Consider the following 17,653-nt stretch of genomic DNA (forward strand, 5'->3'; position numbering starts at 1 on the left):
CCTGGACCCATTTCTCCTGGAGACATCTTCCTATCAAACTGTTGGCTCCCAAATGCTCATCTTACATCTGCATCTTTAAACTCACCTTTAAAACATGATGATACCACTGTGGATATTGGTCATGACCTTGGGTAGTGGCCCTGTGACTCACAGACCTGGGCAGTCGGAGTTTTATGACCGTGAGGGGAGGCCTGTGATCCGGCTCACTTGTGACCATGCCTAGGAAGTCAAAAAGCACACCACACCCAGAGTCATGGATGGATCATTTTATTGCTCTTTATTTTGGCTCCTTCCCAAATACTTTGCAGCCTCCATCTTGGCTTCTTTTCCAAGAAGTTGAAACTGCCTGGTTCTTGCCATCTTCATGCCATCCCTCTGCCCCCCACAGAATATTTCAAAATCAACCCTGAAACAGGAACTGATACAGCCCAGAGGCATCTAGGCCTATGTTAAAGTGGGGGCGGGGAAGAGCAAGGGGTCCACAGGGGAGCATCACACTGGGGGAATCACACTGGGAGGAGTCACACTGGGGGGGGAGTCACACCGGGTGGGTAAGTGTGATAGGACAGGCAGTGTCTCAGTCCAGGAGTTCCAGAAAGTTCTGAAACAGCCATGGCTGCCAGGGAGAATATAGCACAATCTACAAAGACAAGCGGCCTCCATGAGGGCACTCACTTCCCCTTACCATAGATAAAAATAAAAGCCACAAAGCGCTCTAACCGAATACCACACATGACAAACTCCACATCTCCAGATCAACTCCCTCAGAAGGGCATGTGTTTCAAAGGCAGGGACCACTGACCCCAGCTTTGGCGGCTCTGGGGCCTGACCTGACATGGTGCTGTAGGCCCAGCTGGACGGAAAGGGGGCTCTGTTTACAGAAGACACCCTTATTCCTTCAAGGCAGTGATTGGTGTCCTGGGTGCTTCTTCAATACACGGGGAAGAGTTTCTAAAGAGCACACCACAGCAAGGGCAAAGAGTTTAAATGTGGATTTTGCCTGAAGGGGACACACCAAGTCTATAGCTAGTTTGTGCTGTTGGAGCCCAAGTCTGTGCCTGTTGCTCAGTAGCATGCAACCCATGTTGATTGCATAGCTGAGGAAATAATCCAAGGCAAAAATCCTGTTCCCCTGAAAATGCAAGACGGTAACCCTTTCTTCGGTTATAAAATGGGGCTGTTTAACCCTTCAAAGTAGAATTGATATTTCTTATATTCCTGGTCCTAAAGGCCTTCTTTATTTAAATATTTTTATTTTTCATTTTTAAATATTATTTATTTTACTCATATGTGTGTGTGCCTGAGTGTGCAGAAGTGCATGGAGGTCAGAAGAAAGCATTAGATCCCCTGGAACCAGAGTTAAGAGGTGGTTGAGAGGCACCATTGTGGGTGCTGAGAACTGAACCCAGGTCCTCTGCAAGAGCAGCCAGTGCTCTTAACCCCTGGGCCATCTCTCCAGACCCTACAAATTTTATTTTTATTTATGTATATGAGTATGTGCACAGGTGTGCAGTGCCCCTCAGGGGCCAGAAAGGCTACTGTGTCCATTGGATCTGGAGTTACAGACAGTTATGTGTGCTGGGAACCGAACTTGGGTCCTTTTCAAGAGCAGCAAGCACTCTTAATTGTGGACCTCTCCAGCTCCTGGGGCGTTTCTAACGGAAGCAGAGGGGATACATTTGCCTGTGTCTGGATGGAAGGACTTTGGAAAGTGTGCTGGGGAATTCTACCTCCAGAGCAGGAGCTGGCCAAGAACCCATGGCTGAGGCTGGAGCCAGCATCCTTGGACATTGCAGTCAACCTTTGAGAGGAGGGATAGGTCATTTCTTAGGCTCCGGGGAGGCCCACATCTGGCTGGTGGTGAAGAAACTATGATAGCTGTCGGGAATAGGCAGAATGGTGGGAAGAGGGGCCCATGGACTGGTCAGAGAATTGAGGACCAGGCAAGAGAAACAGGGGAGAGCATCTTTACATACTGAACTATGGACCACGGATGCTAGTCTGGGGAGAGAGGAGCCCCCCAAATTTGGGCAGCCTGCATCCACAGCGAGTGAAGAACTCTCTTCGGCTAAGACTTATTTCCAGAAGATTCTAAGCAGAATGGTTGGACCCTCAGGCGGCAGGGACTCTGTGTGTGCAGGAAGATGGTGAGGAATGAGTGGTTGGAGGGAGCCACCACGAGGCCCCGAGGGAGGCGAACGTGAAGTGAGGGTACCATTCAAGGTATACCAGGACCCTGGTCCCGTCCTTGGGGTCTACCTTGAACAGAAGAGCAGGTGCTGGGAGAGCCAATCACCCCAGGGCATCCTTTCTCCCTTCATTCTCATCTAGAATAGAGGCTGAGGATTCCTGAGGAACGGTCTGACTACACAATTTGCTGAAATCTGGTTTTCCCTGCCAGAGCTCTGCACACCAGCCATGTGTCCAGCAATTTTCAGGGGGGATGGTTGGGCTTACTGGGGGGTGACTCCAGTGGACACGGAGGCCCTTTCTAGGGACAGCAAGGCACAAGTACCCCCAATCCCACCCACTTCTTGAAAGGGAAGGACTTGGGGGCACAGGAAGGACCTGGAGATTACAGGGGAGGAGGGTAGGCCAGGGCCCCTGCCAGTCAGGGCACCATGTGCCACCACTTAAAGGTGAAGGGCTTCCTGCGGACGTTGGTGCCACAGTGCACCTCCCCCAGGAACTTGTGGTAGGCAGAAATGTCATCAATGAAAGTGCAGGCAAGGCCCAGGGGCTCCAGCAAGCTTCGAACATGTGTCTCCAAGCAGCACTCCTCCTCCACCTGGGGCCCGAAAGGTTTGGGGATGCCCAGTTCCTTGTCCAGCACGATCATGTTTACCTGGGAGGGAGGGAGAGTTTAGGGGGCAGCCGCTGTCTGCCTGCAGGGGTCAAGACCCCAGATCCCTGTTACTGACCTAGGTAGGAGGTGTTATCAGGATCCTCCTTTAGAAGTGGGAAACTGAGGCCCAGATTGAGCTAAACCTCATTTGTGCTGTGACCTTCTGCAAAGAACTTGCCTATCTGTTAAAGAGTCTGGGGACACTTAGTGAGAAAGCAAGGTTAAGCCTACCACCCCTAGCAGGGAAGGGAGGGCCTCAGAGAGGACAAGTGGCAGAGGTGGGATCACACAGCAACTCTACTGGGCCTTTCTGGACCGGCTGTGCCCGGCTGGGCTAGGCATAGCATGAGGGACTGGGGCCGGAGGGTCTCACCATGTTAGGGAAGAAAGCTCTGGCCTGGCGGTCTTCATCCATCTTGAACAGAGCCGGCAGGTCAATGATGTCCCTCTCAGTCAGTGCCAGCTCCTTCTTGAGGATGTCACGGTTCCAATCTAGGCAGCGCTGGGGGAGAGGGAAGGAGGGGGCACACACCTGTCACTCTGTCTGCATTCCAGAGAGACTCCCGCTTAGCTGGTGTTCCTGTTACCTCTCCAGAGTCTCTCCAGCAGAGCGAAGGGACAGTAGTTTTTGTTTATTTTTGTCTGTTGTTGTTGTTGTTGTTGGTGTGTGTGTATGTGTTGTTGTTGGTGGTGGTGGTGGTGTGCGTGTGTGTGTGAATGATATGGTCTCTCTGTGTAGCCTGACTGGGCTATCCTGAAACTCTCTTTGTAGATCAGGCTGCCCTTGAACTTACAGAGACCCGACTGCCTCTTCTGGCACATGGATTAAAGGCGTGCACCATTATGCCGGCCCCAATGGTTCATTTTCAAAAATGACTTTTGATGCCCAGCTACCGATGAACAGAAAATGCTAGAGACTCCTGCTGATGCCTGCTAAATTAGCCTAGACCCCCACAACTTAAACTTTACAGTAGAAAATCGCTAGCACCCGAGCTTGCCTAACAACCGGCAGACATGACAGTCATGTACCTCACAAACCGTAAAATAATCAGAGACTCAAGTCAGCCCAGTCCTTGCTGAAAACACAAACTTAAGTGGCAGAGACTCAGGTGGCCCCATAAGGTTGTGCCCCCTGATTACCCAGCTAATGAGGAAAGTGTGTGTGGGGGTGGTGCTGGCCTCAGGGTTTAAACACTTTCTCTGCTGTCAATCACTGCACCTGCCGCCTGGGCTTCTGGCCTTGGCAAAGCTGTGAGCTAAACTGCCTGGCTTCTGCTAGCCTGCGGTCCAGGGCTCTTGTTACAGAGTGTGGGGCCGTGTGTGTCTCTGTTTCTCACAGGGGTCACTGTGGGGTATGTGTCTCTGTTTCTCACAGGGGTCACGGAGGGATAATCAGAGGTCGGGACCCAAGTAGCCAGGGAAGCGCTGGCTCGACTTCAGCGGGTCCTGTGTAGCTCCCCTGGGACTCTGCTGCCCTGCCACGCGTCCTGCAGAGCATGGCTGGGTTGTACCAGATTCTCTGACCTTCAGGGCCCTTGCCACTTCCTCTCACCCCAGCAATAAGGTCAGGGGTGAACAGTGACTCAGGACTAAGCAAACGGGTGCTCGGAAACTCCCCGTCCACAGTGATCAGTTCAGGTTGACCCACGTCAGACTGAGATCAAGCTCTTCTTCAAATGCCGTGGGGTGTGCAGTATTTACACGAGGCTTTGAACTTCTACAGCCATGAGGGCTCCTGCACATACCAACAAACACGGAGCTAGAAGAGCCGGGAGCCCTGATCAGCCTGTGGCTGAGATCCATACAACAGCAGGATTTTGTGCTGGAATAAACCTTAAACAAACCCTGCCTGACCCTGACCAAGGCCCTCTGTTGAAACTCCAGACCCTTCCCCTCACTGCCATTGCCCAACTCAGTTGCCCACTGTGACCTACATCCTGATAGCAAGGTCGAGACAGAGTCTAAATGGAAAACCACCTTGTCTGGGTTTGCATGTGGCCTCAGAAGTCGCACTAACTCCCCACCCCCTGAACTTTCTGTATAAACTGCAAGCATCCCCTTTGGCAGACACCCCTTTCCCTGTTGTGTCTGCTCCCCATTGTTTGAACAAACAGTCCAGGCTGTGGAAGCCAGTTTCAGTCTATTTTCTGTCTCTAGCTGCCTCAGAAATCTAATGCCTTGCGCTCTTCTTTTGTTTTTTCAAGGCAGGGTTGCTCTGTGTGGTGGCCTTGGCATCAGTAGACCAGCCTGGCCTTGAACTCACAGAGATCCACCCGCCTCTGGTTTACAGGTTGTCATAACTTAGTTTAAATAGTGCTCGGGACTGAATCCAAGGGTTTCTGTGCAAGGCAAGCAAGCGCTCTACCAACGGAGCTATGTCTCCCGCCCTGGGTATTATTTCTGTCTGGGTACAACTTTAAGACTCAGGCACTCAGAGCGTGGTGCCTGGATCCAACCCTTCAGGGGTGTGAGCTCCTGAAGCTCCTAAATGAGGGGTGCACTCAGGCCTGCATTGCCCCAGACGGCAAGTCTGAAGCGTTAGTGAGTTTTAAGCAGGGGGCGGGGTGGGGTCTCCTGTGAACACTTTTCTTTCTTTTTTTTTTTTTTTAAAAGCACTCCCCTAGACCAGCAGTTTGTTTGTTTATTTATTATGCATACAATATTCTGTCTGCGTGTATTCCTGCAGGCCAGATGGTTGTGAGCCACCATGTGGTTGCCGGGAATTGAACTCAGGACCTTTGGAAGAGCAGGCAATGCTCTTAACCGCTGAGCCATCTCTCCAGCCCATGTGAACACTTTTCTAATAGAACACTGGGGCTCTGAACTTGTCCCCTTAATGGTTCATTTTCAAAAGCAACCTGAGGCCCAGCTACAAATGAACAGAAAATGCTAGACTCCTGCTAAGGCCTGCTTGTCTCGCTAACCCCCAAAGCTCTATTCGCCCAGCCCCCCAAACTTTACAGTTGAAAACGGCTAGCAGCCAAGCTTTCCTGACAACTGGCAGGCATGGCAGTCATGTTCTTGACAAACTATAAAAGGAACAGGGCATAAGACAGAGACTGAAATCAGGATAGTCCACGCTGCTTTTCCAAGTTTCCCAAGTCTCCCTCTCGGCGCCTGGAGGCCTCTGCCTCTGTCAGCAAGGTGGAGGGAGGAAGAGTACAGCAAGCAAATCCGTCAGGTGCTTGTGGAGGCCCCTCTGGGCCAGAAGCCCCAAACCCCTGACCTTTCTCCATCAAACCAGCACCCGTGCCCCACCGGGGCGCACGCGCGCATGCGCACACGCACAGAGGCAGGCTTGCGCACACGGCCCCTCTAGCCCTGTTCCCGCACCTGGAAATACTGGTTTTCCTGCGAGAGGCTTTCGTTGGACAGGATCTTGTTGATGGTGATGCGTTTGCCGCTCATGCCCCCCAAACCTGTGGGGATCAGAGAATGACAGGAAATCTTAGCTGCCTGGCTACCTGTTGGCAGGGATGGGGTGGACTGGGGGTGGGGGTGGTCTCCTACCCAGGGAAGCACTATACAGTCCTCTCTCTATACCCACCATATCCCTGAGCCAGGAAGCAGGTGTGGGCATCTTGTTCTCTCTGGCAGGAGGAGCAGACACCTAGGTGCCCCGTTAGACTGTTAGCTGATCCAATACCCTAACCTGGAGAGAGCCTGCCTTTGACTCCAGCTCCACAGCCCAGAGGCTTCAGTGATACCCAAGTGCCTGCGATCTGTTCTTCGGTTCCACTGCTAGGGATGGAAGCCAGGACCTCAGACACACTAGATAGGAATTCTGCCGTAGAACCACATCTCCCAGGCAAGAAAGCATTCTTTTGAAAGTTCATTGTGGATGAACTTAGCAGCGACCCCACCGTGTCCCTGTGAGGTGGTCGCTACTGTTAAAGGTCAGGAAACTGAGCCATCGAGGTCCATGATTCTTGAAAGTTCCACCCACACTACAAGTGGCCACACAGCAGCCTGCCTGCAGGACTGTGAGCTGTATATATTGCCTTTCTGAGATAAGGTTTCTCTGTGTAGCCCTGGCTGACCTGGAACTCGCTCTGTGGGCCAGGCCTTGAACTCAGAGAGACCCTGCCTCTGCCTCTGGAGTGCTGGGGTTATAAAGCTGTGCACCACCACTGCCTCATATATTTGATTAAAATTTTCCCTTTTAAATTTTTTTATAGGGTCTCTCTATGTGGTGTGGGTTGACCTTGAACCCACAATCTTCTGCCTCAGCCTCCCAAGTGCCAAGGCCTGGTATATTTGATTTTGGTTTGATCTAGGAAGAGCCTGGCAGCTCTTTGCACATCCCAGACTTGTGGAACCACAGCATCAAAGAGATTAAGGCTATGGGGCCAAGCCTCATGCCTGGAAACCCAGGAAAAACCCGCCAGCAGGTCGCTAGCACAAAAGGACGGCAGTCTCAAGTGGGTCTGTCCTCGACACCGGCAACACTCAGTCGTACTTCTTGGACAAGGAGGACGGTAGCATAAGCATTAACCAGCGGACTTTGAGCGTCAGGTACTAGCCCAAGATGTGGCAAAAAGAAATTTAAGAAAAAAAAAAAAAGCCGAACGGGCCAGAGACAGTAGAGGTTATTGTTCAATGCTGTAATATGTTGGGTTCTAAGTGGTGAGAATGACTAATAGGTCGCGTCTATTTTACCACAGTAAGAGCGTGCAGAGGTGCCCTGGCTCTCTCACCCTGTTGGCTGGCGGGATCCTCTTTCTCATGATTAATTCAAGGGCAAAGCTCATCTCCAGGTCTGCCCTACTTCGGAGGGAGATGGAGTCTCCCTCCAGGTCTCCCTCCAGGCCCTGCATGCCCTGCCAGCTGAAACCTCCACCCTCAGCACTGCATCTCTCCTCCTCTTTACATTTCTGGGAGGTGGGAGTGGAGCAGAAGGGGGTATGGCTTAGCAGTGGAGTTCATGACCATGAGGGAGGTCTTGGCTTCTATCCCACTGTTTTGAAAACACAAGCTCCTGGATGCAGATCACAAGGCAGTCTGGGCTCCTTCAGTCCCTCTCTACGTTTGGTACCCTTTCAAGTACTAGTTCTGAAGACATACTGTACCCTTCTCCCTTTTGGATGTCCTGGGAGTAAGGATCCTCCTGCCCCCACCCCTGGAGTGCTAGGATTACAGGTGAGCACCACCACATTGGGTTATGTAGGTGCTGGGGCTTGAACCCAGGTCTTTGTGCATGCTGGGCAAGCGCTCTACTACCTCTGCATCCCTAGCCATATATGAATTTTGGTTTGGTGGTAAGAGCTCAATGTTCAGAGACAAGGTCCTCTTGAGGGCTTTCTGGGATTCCAGCTAAGGGCCTGTGACCACTCACTGTGGCAGTTTGAATGTAACTGGCCCCCATAATCTCAGAGGGAGTGGCACTATTAGGAGGTGTGGTTTTGTTGAAATGGGTATGACCTGTTGGCAGAAGTGTGTCACTGTGGGGGGCGGGCTTTGAGGTTTCCTATGCTCAAGATACTGCCCAGTGTATCAGTCAACTTCCTGTTGCCTGCAAGATGTAGGACTCTCAACTGCTCTCCAGCACCATGTCGGCCTGCATGCACCATACTCCCTGCCATGATGATAATGGGCTGAACTTGTGAAACTGTAAGCCAGCCCCTCAATTAAATGTCTTCATTTATGAGAGCTGCCATGGTCATGGTGTCTCTTCACAGCAACGAAAACCCAAACGAAGACACTCACCCTTAAACATAACGGCCTCCCCATGGCCTTCCTTCTGCTTCTCTCGGAAGAGCTGGTAGCAGGCTGAGGTGCTGGCCATGAGCAGCCGAAACCCCTGCAAGAGATGACCCTGTGGGTGACACTGTCAGGGTGGGAAGGTGGCCAGGGTGCACGAGGGACTAAGGCCCTGGCTTCAAAGCACTGCATGCCTCCCATGCTGGGTGTCACTGGCTTCCTGTCTCTCTTAGGACTGTGTCTCACTTTTCTTCCATCCTGGACAACAACATCAGGTCAAAGTACAGACCCCAAAGTGACCTGAGATGGCAGGAAAGGATGTCTCCAGAGGGCTAGGCAGTTCACAGAGAACCCAGGGACACACAGTGGCAGACAATCCTTTCATTTCAAAAAAGAAAAAACTTGCCCAGAGCCTTTGGCCCAACCCCGTTCCCTAGGGTGGTCTGACCAATGAGCCTTTATCTAGGTGTGACTGCTGAGCACATGAATGGATAGTCCAAATGGAGACGAGCCTAAGAGTAGACTAGGAAGATCTGTCTTGAAAAAAAAAGATAGAAAATAATAATTTTTGTATGGGGGTGGCATGGTTGGCAAAGTGCTTGCACCCACGAGTATGAGGACGTGAGTTTGGGTCCCAGGATTCACTATGGGGAGAAAAGAAAGCCAGGCACTATAGTGTAATCTCAGCGTGGGGTGGAGTGTGGGGTGCTGGAAGGTGTGGTGGTTTGAAGAAGAATGAGCCCTCACAGGGGGCACAGGAGCATGACTGTCTCTTTACGGGTGGCCTGGGGTGTATGTGCTTGGAGTGAATCTAAGGGAAAATATCCCCGGCCTCAATGCACCCTAGTCTTGGGGACCAGCTCACCTTCGTGCCTGGGATGGGGACGAAGGTCATAAACTCGTCTACATGGCCTACAGTCAGCCAATCAGAGTAGAGCTCCACTGGCGCCTGCACTTGCTGGGCCTGCAGAAAGTCACGCACCACCTTGGTCATCCTCCGGCCTCCAGACCTAGGGCAGGGTTGGAGAAGAGGAGTCTTTTAGGAGGTTATCCCTGTGCCCCTGCACCAGAGCACCCCCAGGGTGAGATGTTCAGCATCTGGAACCCAGGCGCCATCTGGGTGGGAGCCTGAGCTGTGACCCTGGTGCAGGCAGAAGGTACTGGAGTCCCAGGCTGGAAGATGGTGCGCTGGCCACAGCCAAACCTACGAGGGGAGGGCTTAGAGCTCAGCCTTTGCCCTGGGGTTTGCCAGTGAGCAGCTGAGGTTGGCTCCCGTGCTCAGCATGGAATCGACATGTCTATGACTTCACCATCTCCTCTGAGGCAGGGCAAGGGCTTGGCGCTCCACTAAGGCCCAGGAAGTACCTGCTGAGCGGATGAGTGACCACTGAGTTAGGGCAGGGTGGGCTAATGGTCACTATTCATGTCCCCATAGACAGTAGAACATTCTAGGTGGGCCAAGAGACTTGATACTCAGATCCTGGGTGACCTCAGGTTTCAGGCAGCTCTTGAGAAGTGAGGACCCAGCCTGCTTACTTTCTCCCAGCAACTGTTTGGATCAGGGTAGAATCGGCCTTTTCATCCATTGGGCAGAGAGTACGGTTATCATGGACAGCGAAGGAGCCAGGGACTCACGCCTGTGAGGCGGGGCCATGCCTTGCTCTCTTCATTACAGGGAGCCCCCACTCTCCCACTGTCCTCTGCCAGGGTGCCTTCGCGAGGTTCCCACGCCCCTTCCCCTCCTGGCCTACATCTCACCACACACCCTCCCATTTATGGAAGAGGATTACTGGGTTGCATATTAGATCTTAATTTATACTTAGGTGTAAAGGCAAGGTGGCTATTGATTTGCAGGGCATTGCGACAGGGGCTCTTCCCCCCTTAGATTCACTCCAGGTACATACACCCCAGATCACCCCCAAAGAGATAGCCATGCTCTTGTGCCTGTCACCCCCAGGCCCGCCCTGGGTTATCTTACAGAGGGAAACTGCTCCCGATGAGGATCCGGCCAAGAGGGTACGCCTTGCCGTTCACTGTCACTGGGGGACTGACCTCCAGATTCCCAAAGGAGTCGAGGCTGGTGACTTTCTCAAAGAGGGGCTCCCGGGTCACATAGCCGAAATCTGGGCCCTGGGCACAGAGAGGGTATACATCTGCTTTTAGCCTCCTGCAGCCAGGAGCCCTCTTCCCCAGCAGCCATGCTGTGGTGACAGCTGGTGACGCCCGCAGCCCGGAGCTCTGGATTTTCTGCCTCAAGGATGGTTGCTACCCGAGGCTAGCTCATTGCCATTAGGGAGTCTATGAGAGGTCTGACACAGTGAGAGAGTAAGTGTGGGTGCCATGTGAGGGAGTGCACCCCATCTCTGCCTGGGCTCTGACCCCTAGGCACAGACACACAATGTGATACCAAGATCTGGCCTCACAGGTTCTGGTGACCTTCCTGTCCACCTCAGAATCTCCCTGGCCCTGGGTTTCCATTTCTGTGAGAAGCATCTTCAACCAGGAGGCCCCAGGCAAGGTGGTCAACTGATCATCCCCCAAGGATTTGCTAGACCTGCCCAGAAAGAGAATGGCCCATCCAGTCCACTGCAAATGCCTTCTGGCATCTCCCTGCAAGGTACTCAGGGTCACATGACTTTCTCTGGCCAATGGAATATGAGCAAGATAGGAGGCTGGCAGGCCCACTTTCTCTTCTTCCTACAGGAGGGGAATGACAGTTCTCGGCCTGGCTATAGCTCTGGAATGAGGGCAAAGAGACACAGCCAGGCATCGGTTCAGGCGGTGAGCAGCAAGAGGGACTAGCTGCTGTTGGTTACTAGGTTAGGGGGCTTGTTTGTCACTGCAGTCTTACCTAGTGACAGCTGACTGATAGCCACTCCTACCCAGCCCAACAGCGGCACCTGTCCATGAAGTCTCGTGGTCCTTAGTGCTTCAGCAAACTTGATCTTACACAAGAAGGAAGATTCTATCTGTCCCTGCCTGGATTTTAAGATTACACACACACACACACACACACACATACACACACACACACACACCACACACGTATATATGTGTGTGTGTGTATATATATATTCATATATTCTCCATTATTCTTTTTTGATAAAAAAAAAGTATGGATCTTCTTTGGGACTTTGTATTAGAGCAAGGAGTAACTTGTGTGACCCAAAAGTCAAACCAACGAACAAAAGACCCCGTGTGGTAGGTAGACAAGGTTTACACTGACTGCCTCAGCTGAGAGAGGCTCAAGGGACAGGCACGCCCAGTGGGGTGGATGGCAGCAGCTTAGCGCTTTCTCACCTGGGGGCCCTTGTTGGCCATGTGTGAGCTGGCCACAGGTGGCAGCTGGGGCTTTGCAGTATCACACAGGCCGGCAGGCACGTAGCACAAAGCCGGGCCTGGCCCAGCCTCTGGGAACAATGCAGTCGGGCCTTGGCACCAGGCCAGGCTAAAGCCCTGAAGACAGCTGGAGCCCAGGGGAAGAGAAAGGACATGGCTGGGAGCTTGGTTCTTGTTCCTGCTGCCTGTGGTAGCCCTGGGGTGGTCAATTTGATGGCCCTCTCCCCTAGTGTCGGGGAAAACGAACAGTACCCACGTGGAGGGCCTCTGAGGGCAGCCTCCAGACCACAATGGCCACTGACGAGGCCTAGTGACAATGCCTTGATTGAGTAACAATCTTGGGTGAAACCCCCGTCTTTCAGAAGCACACACCGAGGTTCATGTAAGTTCAAAGCCTGCCCGAGGTCCCCTCTTTGATACGGGGTGCTGCTCAATGTCAGGTTTCTCTCTCATCCCAGAGTGGGGCTTGCATGCTGCTTTTGACACCTCCACAGAGGGGACTTGGGCAGGGTCACCTCTGAATGACCCGACATCTATAGTAGGATCTGTCCTTCATGTGACCGTGGGAAGGCCAGATCTGCTGGTGTCTCTGTAACGTGCCCCACATGGGCTTCTGGCTCAGTGTGAAGGGCAAAGATGCAGAGGCAAATTTCAGTCCTCCACATGGCTCGAAGCCACAAAGTAGGGGTGACAATGGCCTCCAGGATGGGGAGGAGTCACTGAGATTCACATCCACAAAGTCCTGGTGCGTGTTGACATCTGTAGGCTTCTGTTTTGCCTCCTTGAGACCCCCATAACTACAAGTTGGAAGGTTGGGGCAGCAGCAGGGGCCAAGGCTCTCATTCCCACAAGGCAACTCTCCCAGTTTAGAGACTGCATTGGACCTCAGGGCCCACGGGCCCATCTTGCAGATGAGAAAACAGAGGCTCTGCATGGAAGACTATAGTTACTTTCGGGTACCCCATATTTCTTGACTGTGTGTCCTCTAAGAGTCCCCACTGTCACCCCCAGGTGGCCCCCAGCATCTTACCAGGAGCTGCTTAATGGGGAAGTCCTTCAGGTTTCCATCTCGAGGGGAGTCTAGCACCACAGGGAAGCCTTTGTGGGGTGCCTCAATGTAGCCAAACTCAATTTCATCCTGTGGAAGAGAACAAGGAGGCTTTCAGCTGTAGTGGTACCCAGGGGAGTCTGGAGCAGCATGGATGGGGCAGTAATCCCAGCTGGATGTGGGGGCAGAAGAGGGAGCTGGAGAATATGAGGTCAGCCTGGGCTACATATTGAGACCCTGGTTTAAAAAACTCAAGCACAAGGGGCTGGGACTATAACCCAGGTGCTAGAGTGCTTGGCTAACGTACATCACCAAGTGCTGGGTTTGAGCCCCAGGGCTACATACACTGAGTACGGGTGCCACATGCTTATGTAATCATGTAATCGTAGCACCTGGGAGGTGGCTGGACGGGGAGGATGACACAGTGAGTTCAAGGCCAGCCTGGGATATGGGAGACCTTGGTGCAGAACCAACAAACATAAAAAACACAAGCAAACTAGGCGTGGCCGTGTGCACCTGTAACCAGCACTCAGAAGGCACAGGCCAGGAGATTGAGAGTGTAAGGCCAGCCTGGGCTATGAAGTGAGAACCTGACTCAAAAATCCAAACAAAAGCAGAGCCAGTGAGATGGCTCAGCAGGTAAAGGAACTTCCTGGCAAACCTGACGACCCGAGTTTGATTCCTGGGACTCACAAGATAGAACCAACTGCTCCAAGCTGCCCCTGACCTCCTCCGTATGTGGGCTGTGGTGTGTGCACCACCCCAACAAATCAACACAATAAGAAGATCTACCACAAAATGAACACAAAAGAGCTTGGCTTGGCTTGGGAAGTATGTCTCATTCACAGTCTGCCTGTGGCCCCAACTCTCCTGGTAAGAAGCAAATGATGGCAGGGCATCTTTCCACGGATTGCCTCTGCCCATAGCAAAAGGCACACAACGATCTCGTAGTGATACTGACCTCATTTAAAACACATAAATAGCTATATCTTAAACATATTTCCTTCCAATACAGCTCAAGCGCATTCTGTGTCTTCAGTCACAGGCTGATCTTTTTCTTTTTATCTGCCACAGAGTATTCCTCGTGAGGTCATCACCAGCCCCCAAGGATGGATACAGATTATTTTAGTCTAGGCCACCACTAGAAGCCACACTTGTTCTCCCAAGTCTCTATGCACATGAGCAAACAGCGGAATCCACACACACACACACACAGATAGATGGGTACCAGGGTGTTCACAGCAAGCCTCTTTGAGCCAGAACCCTTGCTGTGTCCTTCTCCTGGGCCCAGCCAGGCCCCTCTCACCTGGATCCAGCGGTCTCCGCGGTTCATGTACTGAAAACAAACTTTCAGTTCGCAGTTGGTTTTCTCCACCAGGTTCTTCACCTCTTTCAGGAACAGGTAATTGTCCTTCATGCTGAGGAGTATAGAAAGAGGCCAAAAGGAAGAATGGGCGGGGACACACACAAGAGCCACCCATCTTGGGTGGTCGCAGCTGCTGTCACTCTGGACTGAGTTGTGGTGATGAAGCCCCGCTTGTGTCCATAGCTACTTTGTAAAGGCTACTGGGGCCATGGGCCACATAAGCCCACCCGCTTCCACAGTTTTTGTCAACGTCACGTGGATAGATAAGACAAGGAAGGGACCTATGACCCCCACATGCTCTCTGGCTCCCCAGATTTTAGAAAGTGCTATGTCTGGGGTATGGGAAATCCTGGCATGAAGGGTGGGGTGGGCAGAGGGCTCCTCTGGAGCTGTCACCCATACACATGTGGATCCTTCTTGCCCTTCCTGCTCATCTTGATGTGCCAACCAAGCACAGAGTAGACACTCAGTAAAGACTGCTGAATGAGCGAGCAAGATGAGCCAGGAACCTAGCCACACACAGTAAGGGTTCCGAGAGGGAAGAGGAGGGAGAAACACGGCCTTTGTGACATACAGCCGGAGCCAGGATAAGTGTATAGATGCAGGAGCATTATCTCAGCCCTCACAGCAAGCCTGTTTGTGCACTTCAGAGAAACTGAGGCACAGAGAGACCACATGAACTGCTGGTTGAATAGCTGCTAAGCGGCAGAGGCAGAATTGGATTTAAGTCGGTCGGACCCTGAAGCCCAGCTCTTGGCCACTCTGCCACACTGCCTTATAGACCATGCCCGCCTCTTACCAGCACACAAACACTGTGACAGGAGGCAGGATGTTGGGGGTCATAATCCACGGTGCAATCCGGAACGTCACAGTGTCTGTGAAGATGGGTGTCAGTGGGATGCCCTGGGTGTGGGAGAGAAGAGAAGCACCAGTGAGCCACATCGGGGTACCTGTGGTCCCTGCTTCCCTCTCGGTGGGTGAGACCGACAACAATGCGTTTACTGAGCACTTATTGTATGCGGAGAACGGTGCCAAGTATTGTTTCTATGTGCATGTACAGGTTTATGTTTCTGTGTGTGTGTGTGTGTGTAATGCCCATGATGGCTAGAAGAAGGCATCAGATTCCCCTAGAACTGGTGTTACATGCAGGTGTGAGCAGCCCAGTGCCAATCATGTGGTTGCTGGGGAATGAAATCCACACTTCTGGAAGAGCAGCAAGTACTCTTAATTGCCGAGCCATCTCTCCAGTTCCATATACCAAGTATTTTTGCCTGTACCAATTCATTCCCAGGGGATAGATGCTACTGTAATCCTTACTTTTCAGATGGGGGAACTAGGAACTGCAGAGGCCTTGCACCTACCTTGCACGCACACTTTGCCCCATCGTAGTTACCAGGTCCGGGCCAGGGTTATCGTTACACAGGGGAGGCATGTGGCTCTCACCTCGGCCATATACTCCAGCAGACTGACGTGGATGGAAACCAGGCCCGAGAAGCTCTCGTCGGGGAAGCGGAGGCCTTCCACGAAGAACAGCAGCTCTGCAGAGCCTCCCGTGTACTTCACCACGTGGAAGAGCTTCTGCCGGCCCAGGATGTGAATGTAGCGTTGGCCGAAGAAGGGGTCTGTAGGGGGAGGACCCACGTTAGGACCCTCTCCCATCAGGAGGTCAGGGAGCTGGGGGCAAGGGGCAGAGTGACTGGTCCTTTAGACACAGAGGGAGGCACAGCGAGAAACAGCACAGGAGGGTGTGAACTGGTCATTGTCATAGTCTGGGCACACTGTGTGCCAGCTGGCTTCTGGCTTCCTCGTCTGGAAAACGAGCTGCCTGGGGAAGGAGGGCGGATGGGATGGCACGGTTAGCATAGCAGTAGGGAGGTGTCAGTCCCATTTTACAGAGGAGGAAATGAACTCAGAGAGCAGAAATGGCTGGGCAGGGCCAACAATTCACATCTAATTCCAAATGCCAAGTTCCTATTCTTTTTGTATGGATAAGACACGAGTGTGCCATTTGTTTGAGAAGGTTTCCTCTGTACCGTGGAAGCTCCGCTGTGTAGATGTTGGGTAGGAAGGAAGGCGCTCCTGCCCCATGAAACCGCCAGCCCTTTACAGTGATCTCCCCTCTGCCTGGAAGACCAGTGTCCTCAACCCTTCCCGGAGTCCTTTGTAGATTCCTAGAGAGCAAGCCAGGGTCCATTCCACATTGCAGCCTGTACAGAATACATGCTGCCAGGGTGAGAGACGGCCCTGCCGGGCCATCTGCCTGTCTGGCACATAGTCATGTTTAATAAACGTTTGTTGAATGAAGCAATGGCTTCCATTAGTACCTACAGGAGAGGCCCATGGGGGATTTCAGGGCTGGTTCAGAGTTCATGAATTGAATTAGTTGGGCCAGCATGAGCAAAGACCTTCAGGAGTCAAAGGCCACGGGGCAGCCTCTGTGTCTAAGAGATGCTCAGTGGTGATAAGACAGCGGATGTGGGGAGCATCTAACGGCAGTGTCACTTGTCCGTTACTCAGGGTGGGGAAGGGCAGGGAGGCAGGGGAGACTTCTGAGCAGAGGGAAGTGACTTTGAGATGCTCATGTGGGGCAGCAGGGTGTCTGCGAGGATGTGTAGGGAAAGAGATACTTGCATCGGCAAGGGCCTGGAGATAGGACCCTACACAGTTCCACAAGCAGCTTCTTCAGGCCCTGCAAAGCTGGAAGGGCAAATCAGGCTCAGCTTAGCACTTTCAATGACACTACATCAGCTAATGACCTGCTGCTCAAGGGTTAGAACACGAATCGGGACCATTCCCAGTCCACAGCGCTAAAATCTGTCAAGTTCAATGTACCCAAAATGCAGGCTTGAGACAGCATCTGCTTTAGGACAGGGTGCTCACCTGGACCCTGATTATGAATGGCACCATGAACAGGTGACCTTTTTGTCTTCCCAAGTCAGAGGGACCTCAGGCCAGGCATCCTCCAGACTTGGCAAGTTACAAACTTTCTGTGAACCCCATTGATCTCTCAAACAGGTCACTCAATTGCTAACTTGGGGACAGAGGGGATGTGGCAGACGGAGGTGGGTCTGGTGGGAGGATGCGTTCTGCTCAGTGGCTGGCAGCTGGTGGCTTTCTCCTCCCCTTGAATCCTATGCCTAGAGATTCACAATGTGTCTTTATTTGGGGCTGCTTTCTGGCAGTTAGTGCCAGCGCCAGGCAGATTGAATCTCACGTGGAAACAACACAGCCCTTGTTTCAAAGAACCCCCATTGCTGTTCATGGTTCCCAGCTTGGTGTAGAGCCTGCCACCCTTGGTATGTCTGCCTGTCCCTGCAGGCACCGACGATGCATATCTATTGAGTGGCTCTCCAGC

The 17,653-nt window shown here is 52.5% G+C and overlaps 1 protein-coding gene across 2 annotated transcripts in view; it reads right to left on the bottom strand.

Moving 5' to 3' along the window:
- Positions 1-260: 260 nt before the first annotated feature.
- Positions 261-17,653, bottom strand: part of Padi2 (peptidyl arginine deiminase 2) — a 40,764-nt gene continuing 23,371 nt past the window's right edge. The window contains exons 7-17 of one of the 2 annotated variants that reach the window (XM_057785019.1): positions 16,930-16,995; positions 15,742-15,920; positions 15,098-15,201; positions 14,239-14,350; positions 12,915-13,022; positions 10,524-10,675; positions 9,411-9,555; positions 8,552-8,645; positions 6,179-6,264; positions 3,219-3,347; positions 261-2,845 (exon numbers count right to left, since the gene is read on the bottom strand). In XM_057785019.1, the coding sequence (XP_057641002.1) occupies positions 2,612-2,845; positions 3,219-3,347; positions 6,179-6,264; positions 8,552-8,645; positions 9,411-9,555; positions 10,524-10,675; positions 12,915-13,022; positions 14,239-14,350; positions 15,098-15,201; positions 15,742-15,920; positions 16,930-16,995 (1,409 nt within the window). In that variant the 3' untranslated portion in view covers positions 261-2,611. The remainder of the gene's footprint in view (positions 2,846-3,218; positions 3,348-6,178; positions 6,265-8,551; positions 8,646-9,410; positions 9,556-10,523; positions 10,676-12,914; positions 13,023-14,238; positions 14,351-15,097; positions 15,202-15,741; positions 15,921-16,929; positions 16,996-17,653) is intronic. The other variant, XM_057785018.1, reaches the window with a different exon arrangement.

This window comes from Chionomys nivalis, chromosome 11 (genome assembly GCF_950005125.1).
Source record: "Chionomys nivalis chromosome 11, mChiNiv1.1, whole genome shotgun sequence".
In the NCBI taxonomy this organism is placed as follows: domain Eukaryota; kingdom Metazoa; phylum Chordata; class Mammalia; order Rodentia; family Cricetidae; genus Chionomys; species Chionomys nivalis.